The sequence below is a fragment of the Alligator mississippiensis genome, chromosome 15, assembly GCF_030867095.1.
Source record: "Alligator mississippiensis isolate rAllMis1 chromosome 15, rAllMis1, whole genome shotgun sequence".
NCBI classification, from domain to species: domain Eukaryota; kingdom Metazoa; phylum Chordata; order Crocodylia; family Alligatoridae; genus Alligator; species Alligator mississippiensis.
Genome location: NC_081838.1, coordinates 6,341,818 through 6,363,035, shown reverse-complemented (window position 1 = coordinate 6,363,035; position 21,218 = coordinate 6,341,818). Strand labels below are relative to the sequence as shown.

The 21,218-nt window shown below is 61.5% G+C and overlaps 2 protein-coding genes across 2 annotated transcripts in view; both read left to right on the top strand.

The window, feature by feature from the left end:
* The first annotated feature begins 611 nt into the window (after positions 1-611).
* LOC109285708 (guanylate-binding protein 1-like) lies at positions 612-2,494 on the top strand. The gene is made up of 3 exons (XM_059718259.1): positions 612-1,198; positions 1,445-1,547; positions 1,656-2,494. Exons 1-3 carry the CDS (start codon positions 1,058-1,060, stop codon positions 2,093-2,095), a joined length of 684 nt encoding a protein of 227 aa, XP_059574242.1. The 5' UTR covers positions 612-1,057; the 3' UTR covers positions 2,096-2,494.
* Positions 2,495-9,955: 7,461 nt separating this feature from the next.
* The window catches only part of FIGNL2 (fidgetin like 2), a 30,172-nt gene continuing 18,909 nt past the window's right edge, over positions 9,956-21,218 (top strand). Inside the window, exon 1 of the mRNA XM_019497584.2 lies at positions 9,956-10,045. The gene's annotated coding sequence lies outside the window, so the exon portion shown is untranslated. The remainder of the gene's footprint in view (positions 10,046-21,218) is intronic.

Sequence of the window (21,218 nt, the reverse complement as noted above, 5' to 3'; positions counted from 1 at the left end):
TGCGCTGTCTGTGCTGCTCTCCAGCACCCTGGTGTACAACAGCCTGCGCACGACCGACCAGCGTGCCATGGACCAGCCGCAGTATCCTCGGCCCTGGGGCTGGGTAACAACCCACTGCTGCGCCCAGCTGCGGGGATGTGGCGGGTCAATGGGCTGCGGGGTCTGTCCCCATCTCGGGGGCGCTGTCATCCACGTTTCCTGAGCCAGCCCCAGCCACATGACGGAGCTGACGCAGCACATCCAGGCCAAAGCAATGCCCAGGGCCAGCCTGCTGGTGGGAGAGAACGGGGCCGAGTAAGGCCCCAGAAAGCAGAGGGACTTGCGGAGACATTATGAGCCTGGGCAAGGCTGGACGCATGAGGCCCAGGAGACACGGGAAGGGACCTGACCCTGTGGAGTCCCCCTGCCCCGCAAAGCAGTGCAAGGACGAAGCAGACTCCCCCAGCATAGCTCTGCCACGTGGCCGTGCCAGTCCCGGGCTGAAGGGGTGTCTCTGGGATGTCTCTGCTATGTCCAGTGCCCATAAGGGGAGGACAGAGGCCCCAGTACCAGGCCCACGTCTGTCCCGGAGTGGGTCCGGGGAGCCACCGCTGAGCCATGCCGCCCGCAGTGCTGGGGGACGTGGTGGTGACCTACGTGAACACCATGCGCAGCGGGGCGGTGCCCTGCCCCAAGAGCGCCTGCTGGCCCTGGCGCAGGTGGAGAACGCGGCGGCGGTGGAGGACACTGTGGCCCGGTACCAGGCGGTGCTGGGGCCGGAGGTGGCACTGCCCAGAGACGCTGGCGGAGCTGTTGGCGCTGCACCCTGCTGCGTTCATGGCGCGCGCCTTCAAGGACGACACGCGCCAGTTCCAGGGGAAGCTCATGGCAAGTCCCATGGCCCCGGGGGCATCGCTGCTCTGGCCCAGCCCCACTGCTGGGACATGCCTTTCATGCCCATCCCGCACGTCCTTCTCCCCACAGCGCCGGCTGGAGCAGCAGAAGGAGGAGCTCTGCCAGTGTAACGAGCGGGCATCCTTGCAGCGCTGCCAGGCCATGCTCGCAGCGCTGCCAGGCCATGCTCGCAGAGGTCTCACACGACCTGGATGCCCACATCTGCAATGGGGCCTACGCTGTGTCCGGCGGCTACCAGCACTTCCTGGGCGACCCGGGGGAGATGCTCGAGTGCTACCGGCAGGTGCCGGGCAAGGGGATAAAGGTAGGGCCCAGCTGGGCTGTCCAGTCCGCTAGGGCCTTCCCGGGGATCCCGCACCCCCAGGCTGGGCACCTGGGGGCAGCCGGGTGTCAGGATCCCTGTCCTGGGCACCCCCTGCCTTCATGCCCCTGCCTGGAGTGATGTGGGCAGCTGGGCGGGCGCCTGGGCAGTGGCTGGATCCAGAAGGGCAGGCCCCTGCCCCACTCGGCGCTCCCTGGAAAACGCCTGTCCCTCTTGCCCTTTGCCCAGGCTGACAAGACCCTGGTGGACTTCCTCACCTCCAAGGAGCCAGCGGCCAAGGTCATCTTGCGCGCTGACGAGGCCCTGGCAGAGAAGGAGAAGGAGGTGGAAGGTGCGCGGGGCAGGGACACTGCGTGAAGTGATGCCAGAGGCAGGGGCTGGATGTGACGTGATTCCAGGGGCGGCGGGTGCAATAACGCACCCCCTACGCCACCCCCAGCCCAACGTGCCAGGGCGGAGGCCGCAGCACGGGAGCAGGAGCTGCTGTGGCAGGAGAAGGCCGAGCTGCAGCAGAAGCCGGAGGAGCAGAGGCGCAGCCATGAGGAGCACGTGCAGCAGCTGATGGACAACCTGGAAAAGGAGCGGGAGGCGCAGCTGGAGGAGCTGGACTGGACAGTGGTGCAGAAGCTGCAGGAACGAGGGCAGGAGGGTGGTCGCGCTGCGCCATGCAAGGCCGAATGGGGGCTGACACGCGTGTCCCCGCAGGAGCAGGAGGTGCTGCTGCATGAGCGCTTCCAGGAGGAGTCGTCTGGCACGGAGGGAGAACTGCACCGGCTGCAGGAGGAGAGCCCTGCCAGGAGCCGGCCTTCTGGGGTCAGCACCGTGCTGGGCTGGCTGGGCGAGCTGTTGTCCCGCACGCTCGGGGGTGTCGTGGACTAGGGCGTGGGCTTGGGCACCCGGCTCCTCGAGTGGTTCTGAGGGCAGCAAGGAGCCGCACCACCTGGGGTGGGGGCTTCTCCGTTCCTGCTGCCACCGTGAGGGCCGGGGCTGGGAGGGGGCAGGATGCTGCGCTAAATGGGGCTGGCAGCCTGGACCCCAGGCTTGTACCCAGCTGCAGGAGGGGAGTCAGGATCAGGACTGGGGGATAAGTGCAGGGGAGGCGGGGAGCCCAGGCGAGGGTTTGCCCCAAGCCAGGTCTTAGCCCCCTGCTCTGTACCCATGGCCGAGCACACGGCAGCCTTCCCCTGGCAGGTCATCCTGGGGCGCGTGGGTGGTGGGTGCTGAGCTTTGGTGCCGGTTGTGATAACAGCTCTACAAATAAAGTGTTTTGTGAATCCTGCCGGTCCCACATGATACTGAGTGCCCGCCAGGAACAGCTGAAGAACGAGATGCCCAACGCCCCGTCTGCCCGCAGGCCGAGGGCCGGTTGCGAAGGGTCCCTGTGCCAGCACACCGGGCACACTCATGCACAGGGAGTGCACACAATCGGCTGCTTTGCAGGAAGGGCGGCAGCGTGGCCCCCACCTCCCCACGCCGGCTCCCAGCTGCCTTGGCCCCCTCCCAGCCCGCAGGGGCCACTGCCACGGCTCTGGGGGTTGGGTGCGAGCCCAGGTGTGGAGGTCCCAGAGCCTGGCTCTACCCCCTAGACCCCGCTCCCGTTCCAGGGTTTGGGGGAGAAGCCAGGTGTCCTGGCTCCCCGCGCTGGAGCACTCCTTGGCAGTCATGTAACCCGTAGCTGGCTCAGACTACCGCACCCTCCCTCTCACTCCCCGCCGTGCCTTTCATGTGCTGGTTTGGTTGGAAGGGAGGCTGCTCTACGTGTCCACGAGTGAGCCCAATTCCTTGAACAGGCAGCAGGTCCCTCCTGGGCTCCTCTGGTCCCAATCGGCCTTTGCTGAGCGGCCCCCTCGGTCCATCAGACGTGTATGCCTCAAGGTGTACTTCTGCATGTGCGTGCGTGTGTACATACCGTATTCAGGTTCATCACCCCTTCCAGCAGCCTCACCCACCTGGGCACCAGTATTGGTTTTGCTTTCCACCCAAGGGTGCTCTCCTGGCTCCAGCAGTGCCAGTGAGGCAGTGGGGCAGACAGGGAGACGCGGGGATGTGTGGCACAGTAACAGGACAGCCAGCCCTGAGCCCACACGTGTGCACCCCGGGAGCAGGTAAGAGACCCGGCTCCGGCAAGAGACACATGGGCAGAAGCCCCTTGCACCCCCGTGAACCCAGGGACCCCCAGGTCCCCCAAAGTGGACCCCAAGACCCCCGGCAAGACCCGGCCTACCCGAAGGTAAGCAGGGGCCCGTGGTAGGAGGGACGTAGCCCAGCTGCAGGGCAGCTGAGTGGAGCCGAGGAGGGTTACTTCCACCCCCCACCCCACTCCGGCTCCTACTTCACCCAGGCCCCCAGGAAGCCTTGCAAACAGGATGCACGAACAGGCGCGCTTCTGGGACCGGCGTGGGAGTTTAGCGCGGGAGGGTGAGCGGGAGGGCCCGAGGCCCTGCCAGCGAGCCCTAGAGTAGGGAAGGGATCCCATCAGTAGCCAGACTCTGGGCTGCGGGGGCTGCCTGGCACGTTTCCAGGCACACGGTACTGGGAGCATGGCCACCTCCCCTGGCGAGGTCTGCTCCACTCTGGAGTCTGCGGCACCAGATAGAGGAGATCCAGAGACTGCGCGCCAGCAGGGATGGCGAGCGGGAGATAGACTCCTACTGCCAGGCCCGTCAGCCCCTGGAGGCGGAGGGTAGACCAAGTCACCTTCCAGGACAAGGGAGGACTCGAGGATCTCCCACACCGTCCGGCCAGCGGGTTGGACCAAGGTGGTCAACGGCCCCAGGCTCGGTGCACCAGGCTCCCCGCCGCTCTGGAGCTCTGCAACCGGTACAGACCCCTTGCAGCCCCAGCGGAGCCTGCAGAGCTGCCAGCTCCCGCAGGCAAGGGAGGCTCACCCACAGCTACCACCCCTGCTCTCCCTAAGGCCGCTCGCTGAGTGCTCGTCCTGGAAGACTCCCTCTGGAGGGGGACCAAGGGTGTGACCAGCCGCCCCGACCCCTTAGCCCGGGAGGTCTGCTGCTTCCCGGGATCCCGTATCTGGGATGTAGCCGCGAGGATCCCAAAACTCATCCGGCCCACAGACCACTACCCTGGAGGGAAAGATCGGAGCAGGGCTGCGGTGTGTCCCGGGGCTGCCACCCTCCTGTGCGCAGACACCCCTTTTGCACCCCGGCGGCTCCTGCTCTCACCTCCTGGAACGAACCCGCTGGACGTGCTTCCACTCCCCGGCCTGCGTCCGCCTCCCCTGCAGCCCCGAGCCCCGTCTGCCACCCAAACCTGCACGAGAAAGCGAGGCCTAGGCACCTTCTCTGGGCCTTGGGAGCCAGGCAGAGTTTCTAGTCTGTGCTGAACCTTTCCCGAGCGTTGCTCATCTTGACCTGAGACCTTGTTTCCCTGGTCTGATGTTGTACACGCCTGGACCCGATGGGCAGGTTTCTCCTGCTGCTGATTCCTTGGCTTTGTTTTCTCCCTCGTCTAGTTGCACTTTCCTTCCCCCCCCTTTTTCTTCCAGTTCAGAGTTGTTGCAAATCATCAGCCGCGATCGGATGCTGCCAGCTGTTGTCAGCAAGCCTGCCTCGGTTCAGCTCACAAGATCAGGGTCCCAAACCCTATAACATACACACAGCAGATGCACAGTAGATACAACAGAGGCATTATTTTATGTAGCTTTACTGGGCTTGCTTTCTTTTTTTTTTAGGGGAGAGTAAAGTATTCAGCGAGAGGGAGACTGGTCATGCTAAACCGATCATGCTAATTGCTCCAGAAGGACAGGGCATGTTCCAGCAGAGATAATCCTCTCTGCCTTCTGGTTTTGTTCTTGTGCAGTGGGCTCTGCGTGGTGTTCCCGGGGATCAGTGGAGCTGAAGCACTGTGAAGACAGCCTAGCCTGTACCCCACTGCTGGCTTCTCCATGGGAAATAGAGCACAGAAGCTGATTTCAAACCAAGCCCTGGCTGCTGCTCGGTCCCCATGTACTAGGCAGGCTCCCAGATACGGGGATGATGGGAGCAAAGCCCTCCGGACACACCAGGGCTGGATTAGATTCAGGCTCTGCAACAACACGGAGGGCTGCTGGAGGCTAGAGAGTGCCTCCCTTTCCAGCCCTTTACTTTCACTGGGGTCAGGAAGAAGGCCAGGGCTGATGAGCGCGACTGAAATCGCAGCATTTGTGGGCATAACGCCTGGTCCACACACAGGTCTCAACACAGCGCGTGAAGGATACAGGTATCCTTGTCCCTATTGCGTGGCTAGGGAAACTGAGTCTAGCAAAGACATGATTTGTTCACAGCCACACAGTAACCAGGCTTGGACCAGAACACAGACCTCCTCCCCACGAGAGCCATCCTTCCCTTTGTGACCGAGTTTCCCACGGGTCCAGCACAGCTCCTCCATGCCCGGCTATTAGACACTTCAAGATCTTGGCGAAGCCATCCCATAGATTCACAGTCCCAGCCATGTTTTAAACACTGTGCACTGGGAATTAAAGCCCGGCCCCAGATGTATCCCTCGGGAATGAGGACACTGAACAATTAGAGGCCTCTTCAATGACCGTTTCTCACTTGGCTTTTAATCATTTTTGTCCAGTGCGCAGAGCCGCTTTCAGCGCGGCTGCTTGCTGCCCGCAGACGTGTAAGCAGAGCTGGCAATGCGTCACCCCTTCGTGAACCAAAGGGCTGGGAGAAAAATGTAGGCATCACATGTCAGAAATCCTCGGGCCCAGGATTATCATATTTTGTTGTTAAATCCTAATGTGACGTGTGGAATGTCAGCTTCCCCGTGGGATCAGGCGAAAGCCCCGTGTGCCCGAGGAGGAGGTGTCAGCATAGATTTCTGCTGATGGTTTCTATCGTTGATCAAACAAGAGAAGAATTCACCAGTGCGCCCGTCTGATGAGCGGTCTGTTTTTAAAGGAACCAGGGGGAGCGATTAGTGACAACGGACCGGGCAGCCCTGTACTCACCATGGTGCTTTTTCTTGCCTAATGAGCTGAGCCTGAGCCTTTCGAGCAGGTCTTGCCTTCCAGGTGAATCAAGCGCGGCGCACAGCTAGTGAAAACCAGCGCCGCCATGCACAGAAGCCTGCATGGCCTAGGTTGTGCTGATCGGTGTATGGGCTTGGGGCTGGCTGGGGACCCTCAGCCAAAGGCCAGGGGCTGCTGAGCTGGGCACTGCGTGGCGAGAGACAGCCGCTGCCCCAAACAGCTGCCCTCTGAACAGGCAGGGCGGATACAGAAGTGCTATCCCCCCCCGTGCAACTGGGGATCTACAGCGCAGTGCGAGTAAATGACTTGTGTGACCATGACAAGCCGCTCCACAGCCTCAGTTTCCCCAGCCTAATGAGCTTCATAAGGTGACTCCAGGTCTTCAGGAGGAAAACCTGGTAGATGAGAGGGAAGCATTGCTCTGGAGATCTCATGGCCTGGGCCAGACCGGGTATGCAGTGGCACTGGGTCATTAGCAGTGTTCTGCATGGGGGTGGGAATAGCACTCCACTTCTCCATGCTTGTGCCAGCCCCAGGCACGTCCAGGACCTCTGGATCCTCGCTGAGCTCTTGGCTTCAGCGACACTCTGGGCTGCTAGTCCCAGTTGTGCCCGGTGTGAGCAGACTGTGAAGATTCGGATGGACTGTTTGATTTCCTGTTATCCGCCCCCTCGCCCCCGCAACAATCCCAGTCTTCCCTCCCGAGCTCTCTTCCAAGAAGTTTTCCTTCAGTGGCACCGTGTCTTCAGTGGATCTCTGCACGATCTGTGTCCAGACGGACGCAGCAGCAGCTGATCGGGGCAGCCTTCTGTTTTCTAGCCCAGCAGGGAAGCCGCCTCATTTCATCTTGCTCCAGTTTTATAGGATGGGCTCTCTGCGTGGATATGAAAATCTAGCACCTAGCACAGCGAGGAAGAAAGGCAGAGAGCGTGGGGACGGGCTGTCAGCTGCCACCCGGAGAAGCTTCCTTGATTTAGGGGTGGAAGTGGCTCACTGGAACAGAAGCCAGGCTCGCCAGGGGAGAGGGCTGTGAGCAGGTTGGTGCCATATCACATGCACACCCTGTCTCCCACGCCATGGGGGGTAGAAGTAACTGGCTGCTGATGGCGTATTTGTCAGCCAGGGGGTCTTTGATGCCACGTGAATGATGTGCGGTTCGCTAGGACATGCCAGCTCTGCTTCTCTGCTCACCAGGTTGCACACTGTCTCCTGAAGCTACTGGCAATGATGGGGCCAGATCGTCTGCCCCGAAGCATGCCCTCGGTACGGGTGCTGGGAGCGGTGCCCGTGACCGCGCTGCACAGTCCAGTCCGGGGGCATAGCAGGAGCAGCACGGGCTCCATGTCCAGCTCCGGCCCTGCCCTGAGCCTTCTCAGAGGATGTGGCAAACCTTGTTTCTAAAGCCATGATGTGTGATATATGGAACAAAATCCCCACCGGCGGGAGCGGGTGTCCTGGCTTAGCACAGACAGCAGAACTCGGTCCATCAGGGTTCGGGGCATTTCAGTCTTCAAAGGAGCGGATGCACAGGGGGCCCCGCAGCCAGGACAGCTTTACCTTCCCTGACCCAGTCCCCCAGCCCACACAGCTGCTATTTTAAGGGTCTTATCACAGCTGTGATGATCGGTTCGCTGCTCCACTCAGGCCTGAAGAGACGCAGGAGCTAAGGAATGTGAGCCGTGCATTTAGCCAGATGCTCGCGGGGCTCTGGGGTAGGAAGGGCTTTTACCCGTCCGATTCCTCTGTGTGTCCGTGGGGCTGCATGTCAGGACGGTTATGGACGGGGACGCTGGGAGGGTTGTGCCTTTACCTCTTCTGCGTCCCTGTGGCACGACAGCGCGTCCTGGGTGCGTACGCGCACGCATGCACACATGTAGCATGTCTTTGATTCTTGCCTTGTTTCCACCGGCTTGGTCACGGGGATTTGTGCGCAGTCATTTTGGCTGCTGCCCCCTCTGGCGGCTGAAGCCGAGGAGCTAATCCGGGAACCCCTGGAATCCAGCCAGATGCTCCCACTGTCCCCCCCAGCCCGTGGAGGAAGGTGTCCGATGCCACAGGGTCACCAACGTCCTGCTTTTCTCATCGCAACCAAACAGGGAAAACAAGCTGGAAGGCCCCGTGAAAGTAGATGAGACTTGCAGGCGCTAGGTAGGGCCGACTAGAGCCAGGTAAGAGCAGGCCGCATTGATGCGAGGACGAGGGATGTTTTTAAAGAACATCTGTGGACGGAGATACGGTGCTGGTTGTGGGGGCCAACTCCTTGCACGTCTCGCCCCGGCGGAGAGGGGCAGGTGAGGGTTCGCAATCAAAGCTCTTCCTCAAGTGGGTTAGTAGCGCCAGCGCTCTGTGACCTACGCTCACCTGTCCTTGTTATCCACGCTGGACGGCGCCTCGTGCAAGTCGGCCGCTCTGGCTTGTCGCTACCGAGGACACCGATCCTGCAGACTGCACCGGGCAGCCTGGTGACTCCAGGCCTGATTCTGGCGGTTTGTACTCGTAGCAATGACACCAGGGCAGCATGGCACCCTGATGGTACGGATACCTGAGCAGCATGCCACCCTGCACTGGGTGCCAACAAGGGGGGCGTCTGAGTCGTGCAGCCCGGTCCCGGCTGTCATGGGAGGCCATGCCGCAGAAGCCTGCTCGTGCGAGTGAGAGAAGGTGCCTTATCCCTAGTGCCCAGTGACCGCGTGGGCCCCAATTAAGACATCAATAATGCTCCATTCACCTACTCCTGTTGAACCCACACGGGCACATTCTTGCACTGACATAAATCGGTCACGGGAAGGTGTTTGCACAAACAAGCTGCTGTAAAAAAATGTCAAGGTGCAGGCTAACCCCACGATGGTAGGGCTGTCACCAAAAACACCAGCCGACGGCAGAGCTCTCTCCAAAGGGAACTGCTTTGCAGAGCTGGGTCCGTTCGGCTGGAGTTTGATTTGGGAAGAAAAAAATCAGCCCGGCGGGAGGAGCACTGCACGCACACGCGGCTTGAAATAAACTCTTTGCCCACCCCGCGAGGACGCTCTCCTTTTAGGCCCCATCGGAGCTGCTCAGCGCATATTTCTGCTGCAACCCGTTAGCTGATGGAGGGTCATTTTACTTGCCGGTCTTCGGGAACGGAGAAGGCTGCTCTGTTTCTAAAGTAAAAAAAAAAACCGTGTCATTATCCCTGTGGAAAGGAGAGAGGTCCTGGAGGGCGGTGGGGGGGAGCTCATTGTGGTGGGATTGTGTCAAGAAGGAACCGGATCTGGTGCAATGAAATAAAATCAAATAGGGGCTTTGTGTGTTGGTGGCTGAGGACAAGGTGGCGGGAGGGACGGGTTCACAAGCCAGGCCCCTGGCAGCGAGGGAGCATTCCCCCTTGATGGTGACCTGAACAAGGTGAATCGCGGGGCGCCGCGCCGGCCGGCCACGGCCACCACGCGCCTTCCCGCCGGGCGAGGGCTGACCGCGACCTTGTATTTTGGGGCAGAAACCGAGGGGGAGGAAAGGACTCCGGGTGCCTGGGGCTTCTTTGGCAGAAGCCCTGTCCCCCCGGGGGAGGTCGCAGGCCGCACACGCAGGGACGAGACCCGGCCAGGGCTGCTCCGCGCTGCCCCCTGCCCCGCGCACAGCTGGCGCGAGGGGCGCAGCTGGGCCGGAGTCCCGCGTGGGGTCCGTCCCTCCCTCCCTCCGTCCCTGGGGCGGGGCGGGCCGGGGCCGGGGCCGGGGCCGGGCCGGGGAGGGGGCAGCACTGAGCCGGCGGCGCCTCGGCTGCAGCCCGCAGGTCCCGGCCGCGGCGGCGGCAGCAGCAGGATGCGGGGCCCCGCGCCGCCCCCCGCTCGCCCCTAGGGCCCCGCCGGCATGAGGAGGTGAGGCCGGCACGCGTGTCCGCGCCGCGGGGGAGCCGGGGAAATGCGGGGCTGTTGCGGGGGGGCGGGTTTGTCTCTCTCCTCGGATGACTGATGCGGTGTTAGCACGTTTGTATGCGGTGGAAACCCCCGGGGTTTCCCTCCGAAGCTCTGCCCGCGGGTGCGGTGCGGGTGCGGCGTCCCGCTGCGCTGCGCTGCGCTGCGCTCCCCTCCCGACTTCGGCGTTTCTTTGCGGGCTCTCTAGCGAGCGCGTGGGGACGTCCCCCGGGGCCCGTGTGGCACCACGTCCTGGCCAGGCGCCTTTGAAAGCCCAGCCCGGCGTGGGAGCGCTCGCCGCTTGCAGCCGGCCAGGAGGCCCCTGTTAAGGCTCGGGAGTTGCGGGGCACGCAGGGAAACTGCTCCGCTTCTGCAGCCGGGCCTCGCGTGGGTGTGGAGCCGCGGCGGAGCGGAGGGAAGCGGGGCGCGGGTGGGTGCTTGCCGCAGGTCGCGCCGCGGAGGAGCCGAGCTGCCGTGGCTCCCTCTCGCACGATTAGTTTTCGTTTCACTCGGCTGCGAGGAGCGGCTTTGCTGGCAGCCTTTGTTCTGCCTCCCTTCTCCCTCCGAGCACCCTCCGCATTCTTGCCTTTTGCCGTTCTCCTCCGGGTTAAACAGCAAGGCGAGTGGTGTACCATATGGATCATGTTAACAATTGCTTATCTGGAGCTGGTGCTTTCTCCCCTCGCCCCCTCCCCGCCTGCCTGGCTGCTTTCAGGCTTCTGCGCCGGGTTGCACCGCCAGCCGGAGGCGATCGGGCCTCCTGGGGGTGCCACCCCGACAAGGTCCCGCTCGCTCCCTGCCGTTGGGCTTCCCAGCAGAGCCCCGTCGCCAAGTGAACGTGTGCGGCCAGCGCGGAAAATCTCCAGACCGGGCCTGCCGGAGCATTTGCAAAGAGCCACACGGTTTTAATGCGGCAAAGCTTCGAGCTGGGCTGGTTCCCGGAGAGCGTAAATCTGTGGGGTCGCCCCCTTCTCTCATCCCAGAGCCACTGCTGCTTGCCGGGTGCTTCAGTTTGTGCCGTCTGACACGACGTCCTAACGGGGCATCTTGATGTCGGCTCCCTCGGCCGCGCTGGGGCTCGCGCGTTGGTGACCTGGAGGTTCCCAGTCCCGCTTATCTCCCTTTTCACACTCTCCGCTCTGGAGACTTCCCTGATTTCAGCTGGAGGCTGGGGCCAGCTGGCCACTGAGTTATTTCAGGCACCTGAATGGGAACTGGAGGGCTTAGCCCAGTGATTCATGGCACCCTGGGGTGCCTTGAGACCCTGTCAAGGGTGTCCTGGGGTGCTGCGCCATGTCAGCACTGTTAGGTGTGCAAGCTAGAGACTGCAAATAGCGCTCCGTTGGGGGAGGGTCTTTCTGAGGCTTTTTGCAACAGAAACGGCTCTACTATTTTTCTGCAATCAAAAAAAGAGGGGAAACTAAGAGGCGGCATTTTCCGAGGGCCCCCCAGAGGTGCCTCGAGTCTAACGAGGTTGAAGACCACTGGCCTGATTTCGGGCTCGTGCGATGGTCGTTAGGTCCAACCCTCACTGCTACTTTCCTTGCAGTAGAGTCTCAAGCGGGTATTTCCTGCCAAGGCAGCACTGAGTTTCCAGATAGCGAAGGGGGGCCAGAAATAATGAAGCGGAAGCAATGCGGGGGAGAAGGGCAGCTGTCTAGGATGTGACCCACCGTCAATATTGTCTCCGAAAGGACCTGGGCAGGTTAGGAAGCATGCCCTGCCTTGCCTGCAATCTGGTGTTTCCCGGTATCTGGACCCTTATTCCTTGGATGGTTATTTGTCCAGCCCCACCAGCAGGATGGGGCCTTGCCTCAGTTCTCATTGTGGCGAATGACCAACTGTTGAGAGAGCATCTTGGCAATAAATTGAATTTAACATTTCATAACGGGCGTGGCTTTCGTGTTCAGCACTTGGGTTTTCTATCCCATGCCCTAAAAGCCCCACCACCGCCACCCCTGCGTGCTGAATTTTATGTTCTCATCCCCTCTAGTCCCATTTCATGTTCCCATCCTTCATCTCGTCATTGAGTCTAAAGGAGGCACGAGACGGATCCCTTTTCATGGGCTGGAGATGGTTTTGTGGGTTTTGCCGCGAACCCCTCTGAGCCAAACCAGCAACCTGGAGAGCAATGGCAGGGTTTGCAGACTCATAAATAAGCGGGATGTTTTGTGAACTTGGGCCCCTGCATCACCAAATGCCTTTAATTGTTTGCTGGAGCACGTGGGGTTCAGCGGTCATTATTGACGGTACCGCGTGGTATGCTAGCAAGCCGACTGGAATTTATTTTGGGGAAGTAAGGAAGCCGCGGTAATTCGAGTCCGCTGGGCTGCTCGCTCTCTGCTGAGAAACGAGATGAAGCTGCCAGGCGTTTTCTGGAAAGTGTCACCTCTGTGGCCTAGTACGTGCGGATTATTAGGGCTCTTTGATATTTTTTTTATAGCTTTCCTTTTATCCCTTCCCAAAATCTGAGTCTTAACTAGTGGACGTGGTCACTGCGCACGCTTGAGGCCCTGCCTTTCAGAGTCCACAGAGCGTGGGTGTGCGCGTTGCTTGCCAGCTACCTGTGGTCTGGGAATTGCGAATTGCCTGGTTTGCACCAGGACCAGTGCAGGGCCAGCCGAGTCCTGAGCAGGGTGTCGTGCGGTTTGCAGCCTCTTCCGAGGAGCTCGTGGCAACCTGAGGGCTGTGGGTTGCTGCTCAGATGCGTGCCTGGATTGCCTGAGCAAAGGTGCACTAGCAGCATGCTACTGGTGAGCTCCAAGTAGACCAGCTAGAGGTTCCCGTGCTGTTGCACTTGGCCAAAGCCTGCATGATCCTGCTCCAGACGCTCTGGTTTTCACGTCCTTGCACCTTAGTTGTTCCCTTTCGCTTAATAAGGGCCGGGCCTCTGCATGAGAGATGGGAGGGCCGCAGCGGGCAGGGGCGCTCCGGGACTATCCATACCATGCCTTGCAAGGGGGAACGGCGAGGCAGGTGCCGTGGGAGAAACGTTTCCTTTGACCCTTCAGGATTTGCCGCAGTTGATATTGTTGAGCGCCCCCTCGATCTTGTGCTAGACGGCGTGGAGGGTCCCGATCCCCCTTTGCTGGACTGCTCACTTCTCGGGTACCCTCGTGGGCCCCACTCAGAGTTCCCCGAGCTTCCCTGCTGCCCGTCTCTGGATCTGCCCTGGCGCTGCTACATCCTGCGTGTAGAGGGGATAGTTGACCCAAACGCAGAATTTCAGAGGGGCCGACGCATTGATTTGGAGGGTGCCGCCGGTACGTTCTCCAGGCTGCTCTTTGTGCCAGTCTTGATGCACCCAAACGCCCGGTTCCTCTGGCTGCAGCTGATGTTTCCGCACGCGCAGTTCAGCGAATCCCCAGCACCAGGCCCTGAGGCAGCCAACACGGGGGTTTCTGGGGCATCTGCCGCCGCGCTGAAGAGAAACAATCAAGTCGCTGAGTTTTCCTCGGGGCCTTTCTCCGTCCCGGCTCCACCGCTCTAGGGACTTTCCTTCTTTCCTGTTGTGCACGGTGAAAGGGTGATTCCGGCTGCAAGCAGGATGCAGCATTTGTTAGGATTTAGGCCTGGTTCGGCGCAGGGATCGGCGATTTTTGCAAGATTTCCCAGCGCGCAGGGAGGATCTGTTTGTAGGTCCGGCGGCCGAGCTCCCGGCGGCGAGGCAGGGACCCCGCTGGAATGTGGCAGGAGGGAGCGGAATTGGCCCCGAGGCTCCCAATCCGGAAAAGCAAGAGCAGGAGTTTCACCAGCAGCGCGGGCGAGGGAGAAGTGCAGGGACTGACCTCGGCCTCCAGAGGGTTTTGCTAAATACCCGCCCGGTTTAATTCCACGGGCGTTAACATCAAACCCTCCTCGGGAGCGGGTATGGGCATGAGCGGCGTGCCCGGGACTCGCCCCAGCTGAGCACGGGGCCTCCCGTTCAAAGGGGCAGCACGTTCAACCCCCCAGGTCTGCGCTGCAAAGCTGCTTTTGCTGCATAACGAGAGCGCTGTAAAATCCTCCTCCTGGCCTTGTGGCCTGTCAGCAGCTCTAGTTAATGTTGGTTAAACTGTACAGGCTGCTAACCCGACTCTTCCTCCGGTGCTGCAGGTCTGGGATCCCTTATCAGCAGCCCCTGATCTTTATGGGGGACCTAGTAAACCTAGCCAAGGCCTCACAAACATTGCTGAGCTCTAGCCTGCGTCAGGAAGGGATGTGAATTAAACGTGGTCTCCCTGCCCCCACAACCAGGCGGCCGTTCCCGTCGGGGCCCAAAGAGGAAAACTCAGCCTGGGAGCTTTTATTGTTCTCCAATTATGGAGATGCCCATGATCGCAGTTCATATTTTGGTGATGCCTAAAAGCCCCAGTCCTGGTCTGGAACCTCTGGTCTGGCACAGAGACGGCCCCTGCCCCAAGCCCTGGTAGAGGAGGGGACCACGTGGTGCAAGGCGCTGTGCAGACAGCCAGCGTTTCCCTATCCTGGGATGAAAGGTGAGGTGCTGCTCGGTCTCCCCGAGGCCCCGTTGGGGTGTCTCAGCCTGCAGCCACCTCTGTCTTTTCTCTTCAAGCGGTTTCTGTCCCACGCACTCAGCAGCTGCCCCTGGTGCAAGGCAGAGATGCCCCACGCTTGCCCTGAGCACGTGAGCTTCGGACCCAGGAGCAGCTGAGCTGGAAGAGCATGGTGTTGCATGCCGGCTGCAGGGGAGCAACCCTGTGCCCGTGCATGGCGCCCGCTGGCCTGTGCAGCTGCCTCCCCTGGGGCACAGGTGCCCGAGGACCCTGCTTCTCCCACGTGGATGTTGCCCCCAGCTCTCTGCTCAACCTTGCACACCGCAGCGCTCTTTGGTTGAAAAGCCCAGCTGCTCCTGCCCAGCTTTCAGCGGTGACCCACCCCATGCTGCCAACACGCTAGCATCACCGACCGTCGCCCTCCCAGCTGGGTGGCAGCTCTGTTGTAACCAGGCTATGGCCACAGAGCCCCAAGCTCGCAGCATCACAAGCAGAGGATTGGCTGCCCACCAGACCCCGGTGCCTTGGCATAGGGCTGGCACTAGCCGCATCGCGCCACCCTGGGGAGTGTTTGTTTCTGTGTCAACTCTTGGTGCAGGCATTGAAACACCATGGGTTAGAAAGGAGGGTCAGAAGCACGGGATTGCAAGAGGGTGGCAGCGTGTGCATGTGTGTGCACACGCTGACCTACCTGGTGTACCCAATGCACCGCAAACGCAGGTTGACAGCTGCCAGATCAGTCACAGCGCGGGCGGGCGGGCAGGCGGGCGGGCGGCCGTGGTGGGAACCTGCCGAGTACTTGACTGCTTGCTAGACTCCTGACACGCCGGTGAATGGGATAATGTAGGAGTAATTGATGGCAGAGGGACTAATGGTTGCAGAAATGTGTAATTAAAGGCCAGGGGTGATGCGCTGCTAACCTGCGCTGTGTACAGGAGGTTACAAAGGTTGAGTGTGTTTTGAAGGTGATGTCCGGAGATTCACAGCTGGGCTGGGCAGATAGCTCCGCTCCAAGCATAGCAGGGCTCGGAGCTGACAGGCGTCTGATCATCTCGAGCGGAGAGTCTCGTGCCTCAGCCTGGCTGTGGTTTGCACGGCTCTTGGCACTGGACCTGGATTGCCTGGCTGGGAAGAAAAGGGCCTGATTCTGTGCCTGGCGAGTTAGGGCCCAGTCCCCTGGGACGTGACCAAGAGCAAAACGCACGTCCGTGGGCCTGACGACACCAGCCTCCGTGCCAGCAGCAGAGCTGGTGGAGCAACACGAAGTCCTGGGCTGCCTAGAAATTCTCCTGGTGTTCGAAGTCCTTTGTTCTGGACCTGTGTGAACAGCCTTGCGTCTGCGGGTTTCCCTTTGCCTCCTGGCTGGGACTTGTCCTTGCAGGGCTTGGCTGAGCCTGGGCACACCGTGGCTGCCTGCGTATCCCGCTCCACCAGCTTGGCTCTCCCTCGGGGCTGGCTTGTGCGTGAGGATTGAGGTCTCCGCCGGGCGGGAGGCAATTGAGCTGCTCCCCTCGCTCAGGTGCTAGTTGCAGGCGTCCTCGAGCCCAGGTGTGAGGCAGGGTGCTATCGCTCCTCCCCGCGTGTGCGTGTGCACTTGCAGTCACAGGACGGGGAAGGTGCCGAGCTCCAAGGGGCATGCAAGGCAGCTGCCACCTGCTCCAGCACAGGTGCCTTGCCGTGTCCCAGATCCTGCCCAGCCTTTTCCTGCCCCCTTGGAGCCCTGAGTCCGGCTGCGCATTAGAAGCATAAATCTGCTAAAATCATAATGTGCCACGAGGGCTTAGGAGCAGGCTGAACGTGGCTGCAGCTCTACATGTTCGTTTATCACATGGGTTTTCTCTCTCTGGGTGAAACCGTCAGTGGATTAGGTGAGGGGGAAAGCTCTGTCCCGGCTGGATTCTGGGTGCGCTGAAGACATGGCAGGAGCCGTGCCCTCGGCCTTGCCCACTGGTGAGAGCTGTGCACATGAGCCCCACGGAGGGGCCCTGTCTGAACTCCCGGCGTGCATTGCACTGGGTGTGTTTGGGGAGGGGGAGAAGGGAGCTGGGGTCAAGGCTTGGAGATTAAATTGCTGCCAGGTTTTCTGGGGTCCTGGTCCTGTGGCCTTTGGGAGAGGTTGGATCTTCTCCTGTTGTGCCCAGCTAGCGGCCCTGTAATGGTGCTGGTGCCTTGCCTTGAGTGCACCAGGCTGCTGGAGGGGCAGAGGGCGATAGCACCCATCCCTCCTCTCTCCGTGCTGCGGCGTGGTCCCCGCTCAGGGAATACCATGTGCCAGCCTCGCCACTGACTGCGTGCCTGGTGCCCTGGGCCTCCAAAGCCCTTGGGGACCTTGCAGTGAGCTAAAAGACGAGCAGCTTTATTGCAGAACAAGGGACCTGGTTGCACGCGTGTAGTGCACCCAGCGCGGGCAGGTTGTCGGCAGCACAGCAGTGGTGCAGGGCCGTGATTGGGGGCGGCGGGAGGACTAGGGAGAGGTTTGGGTCTGGGGGTAAGGTCAGGAAACTTGTGCCACTCAGACCTAGAGACGCACAGGAAGGTGGAGGGGAATCTGCGGTAACAGTGCTTCCCACGTACGTAAAGCTTTGCCCGCCGGGCGCTGCTGGCCTCCACGGTGGTGGGGCATGCCTGGGCTGTCCCCGCTCGGGGCGTCCCAGGGGGAGGCGTTCTCCAGCAGCGGATTTTGCAGCATTTATTCCCCCCTCTGGATTTGCTGGTCTCCGGCAGTGGCACGTGCTTAGCCACATCCCTCCGCACAGAGCGCTTCCTCCCAGGCGAGACAGGCCGGTGGGACATCCGCGTGCCTGCAGTGTGGTTAGGACAGCTCTCCTTCTGCGCTGCGTAGATCGAGCTGAGGCCAGGAGGCACTGGGATGTGCCCGAGGCTGTGCCGGTCAGTCAGTGGCAGAGCCAGAGTGTTTGTGGGGTGGAGGACTCCCTTCCTAGGGCAGCGCTTGTGGTAGCCCTGGCTCCTTTCTGCCCAGGGTGCTGGCAGGGCGCACCTTGCTGTTTTTGTGATGAGTTCTGATGGCGCTGGGCTCCTGGAGCTGGGCCGCGGGATTTGGCATCTCTGCGTTCCCTCTTGCCTCGCCTCTGCCCGGGGAGTGTCCTGCAGCTTCCACCCAAATCCCGTCCCCCCAGAGCCATCCTCGCCGAGTCTCTGAGAAGCTGTGAGTGCAAAGGGGGAGCATCACCTGCCTTCCCCTCCCCTCGCTGCTCTCGCTACTCGGGGGCAGCACATTGCCAAAGCCGGCGTGTTAAAGGGGTTTGGAGCGGGGGGGAAGGGATTGAGCATAGACACCTGACTGCCGCTTAGATGCCCCATGGGTGCTCAGTTGTATCCCATAATGCTTTGGGTTGCTTGCAGCTATGCAAAGGACAGGTGCGAGTGGCACGTGCTGACCTGGAGCAGGGCCCTTTGAGCAGGACGGGGAGAGGTTCTGGGAAGGAGCTCGCCCCAGGCCATGGGGCGAGTCTGTAGCAGAGCTGGAGATGGAGCCCAGGCATCCCGACTCCCAGCCTGGGCACCTTCGCTCCAAGCCTCCTGGCCTGCCCCTCCTGCACAGCGCTGGGCTCAGTGCTTGTGTCACGGTTTCCGGCCAAAGGCATCCTGCAGGGGGTCCACGCAGGCTCGAAGGCAGAAGCACCCCACGTTGTGGCTGGTCTTCCCTGCACCGGGGCAGCCCCTGCATTTGACAGCTGATGACTGCGCCAGGCAAACCTGGAGTCGTCGTGGCTGAAGGCAGTGGATCGGACCGGCATCGCCGAGACCCAGGGGCAGCATGCAGTGGGGCTGCTTCTCCATCCGAGCTAGGTGTAGCCCGGCATGGACTGACTGTGGACTGCTCCCGTCCTGGTACAGGCCAATTATCTTTTAATGAGCAGCTGCTGAAAAGAGAATGGAAGGAAGGGTTCCTGCTGGCAGGTAGCCCTGGGAGGGGGCGGCGTTGTGGATCAAGCAGCGGCCTGAGCTGCGCAGACCCAGAGGCGCTCCGTGCATGGGGCTGGGGGTGCAGCACCCAGCTTGCTCCGGACCCCGCGGTGCAGGGGACCGCTCCGTAAGGACGTCTCCACGCTCCCGAGTTATTGGTGGTGAAGGACAGATGGAGGCTGGGGCACTGCTCCAGCCTGTTTGGAACTGTCCACGGCAGGGCAGAGAGTGTGGGCTTGTGAAGGGTGCTGGGGTAAGCGGTGCCCCAGGGAGGAATGGCAGCTCTGGGTGCCACGAGGGTGAGGATGATAGGAAGGGGAGCAGCCACGCGCCACCAAAGCCAAGAGTGAGCTGCTGGAGAAGCTGTCGGTGCTGGTGGGTAACTTGGAAGTTACCTAAAATGCAAAAAAGTTACCTTTTCCTCCTGGGTGTCCCCACATCCCTGCGCCCCACCAGCCCTGTGGCATACACTGCCCTGACCCGTCCCCGCACTGCTGCAGCCCTCGTGTCATGTGTGCCACAAATTCATGGATCCTGGTAGGTCTGGAAATTGTCCGGAGTAAAGGAGCTGGCCCTGCTGCGTGTGTTTGCGTGCTCATGCATCTGCATCTGTGTGCATGCGCGTGTGCATGCACGCGCAGCACCTGGCAGCACGAGGCCCCGATCCCCAGGCTGGAAGCCTCTAGTGCTCATCATTCCTCGTTACTGATTGGGTTGTATAGAGACCTTTGTTTTCCTGGCCAGAAAAAGGAGAGGACTTGGGGCTTGATAAAACCCCAAATCCTCTCTTGATAAAGCAAGGACTCCTCCGAGGCAGGACATCTAGGCAGGTTTCTAGCTGGGCATAAGGCTGGCGGCTTCCTCCGTGCTCAGCCTCCCTCCTTCCTCCCCTGCCTGAGCCTTGGGGCTTTGTTCCTTGCAGGTTGAGTGGTTCGGATGTGTTAATTCCCTCCCTCGGGGCTGCGCCGCTGTTTGTGAATTCCTGGAGTCGGCCGGCCATTGGCCGCGGCACAAAGGACGCAGGGGGGGAGCTTCTTCCCTGCCTCTGCCCGTGTCCCAGGCCCCAACGCTGGGAACTCCTCTGGGCCCACGGGACGGTGCTTTGCACCTGCCGGGGCTGACTTGCAGCACGTGCACCTGAGCGTGGATGCACGGGGGGGTCCAGGGTGGGGCGGCACCCTGCTGTCACCGCGAAGCGGAGCTGGGGCAGGGCCACCCCGGCTGCAGGCTGGTCCAGCGTTGGGGCGGTCAGGGCTTGCCCCTGCGGGAGCAGCGCCCCTGGGGCGAGCCGTAACATCCAGCGTGCAGCTGTGCAGACGTTTCAGGCTGAAGTGGTTCGATGTGTCGGAGCGGAGCAGAGGCTGGAAACGTCCTTTTCCAGTTGGGTTGGGGGGGCTTTAAGAGAGACACCGACAAGAAAAGCTAGCCCAACGGGCACCGCGGCTAGCCAAGCCTCGGTCATCTCCCTGCTGCCCGAGACGATGTTGCATCCCCTGACGTCTCCCGCTGACCGTGGGGACGGCCTTGAACCCGAGCCAGGCGGTCCTGGTTCCTGTTGCACTGACCGTGGCAGTCGGGGACTTGTGGCAGCCCTGCCCCGTTACAGACCCAGCCCTAGCACTGGAGCGGGAGGATGTTAATGGTGCCGGTAACTGAAAAGAGGCTGGAGGAGGGGAAGGAGCTCTTGCAAGTGATAGACTGGAGGGGTCCAGGAGGCAGCTGTGTTGTCTGCTGGCCTCGGGCCCAGCCGCATGGGCGCACACTTGCACTCAGGCTGTCGGGAGCGGGGCGCCCCGCCGCCCTGCTCAGCTCTCCCAGTTTCATCCCGCTGGGCCGAAGGGAGCAGACGTGCAGTCAGCGAGAGAAGCGGGAAGGCGCGTGCTTGGGCGTCCGTGCTGGTGGATCCCCAGGGATGCTTTTCTCGGCAGTTGGCGATTGTGTCCTTCTCTAGTGTGAAGTGTTCACCCTCGCACAGAGGCAGCACAGCTGCATGTCTTCACCCCCGGCTGCTCCAGAGCAGAATACCCCCCATGTCCTCCGCAGCCCAGCGTCCGCCTCCAGGAGCATCCTCCAGATGGGCATCAGCAGCACTGAGCGGCTATAGCTGGTCGTCCTGCCAAGAGCATCAGCCGTTGGGGCCTTGTCCCAGGGTCACTCGCAGCGGTGCAGGTCGTGCGGAGGCAGCATGTAGGGAGATGAGCCTTGCCTGGAAGGGAACGGCTTTGCAGGCCAGGAGGGTGCTGAGCCTGCGCCGAGCTGCCTGAACCCACGTCTAACCGGGCTCCCGTGTGGCAGCGCGAAGCAGGGTGCTCGCTGTCCCTTGTACGTCACCGTTGCACCGGAGGGTCCAGCTGGGATGCGGGAACCGTGCTGGCTGATGTGGCCGAGCGCTGCTGGCCGTGCCCCTGCTCCGGTGCATTAAAATGCAGCCCCACTGCTGGAGCCCAGTCCACGGGGCTCATAGGTCTGGGTGCAGGGGGGAGGGAGGGAGGGACGGTTCCCGGGCTCTAGCCTCTGCTCTGCTAGCAGCAAGGAGTGGCTGGAGCAGGCTGCTCAGGGTGACCGGTGCCGCCCTCCCCCCCCCGGCGCTCTGCGAGGGGCGTGCTGAGACAGGCCAGCCCAATGCATGCGGTGCCGGTGCCGCAGGGGCTCTGGGTGGCTCCAGGGATGCGCTGCAAAGCCAAGAATTAGAGCTGGCCCTGCCCGATTCAACC

Excerpts from the sequence above, each read along its gene's own strand:
- LOC109285708 (XM_059718259.1), top strand. The coding sequence starts at position 1,058 with ATGCTCGCAGAGGTCTCACACGACCTGGATGCCCACATCTGCAATGGG. Across the intron at positions 1,199-1,444 it reads TGCCGGGCAAGGGGATAAAG|GCTGACAAGACCCTGGTGGA; the intron begins GTAGGGCCCAGC and ends CCCTTTGCCCAG. Across the intron at positions 1,548-1,655 it reads GAAGGAGAAGGAGGTGGAAG|CCCAACGTGCCAGGGCGGAG; the intron begins GTGCGCGGGGCA and ends CGCCACCCCCAG.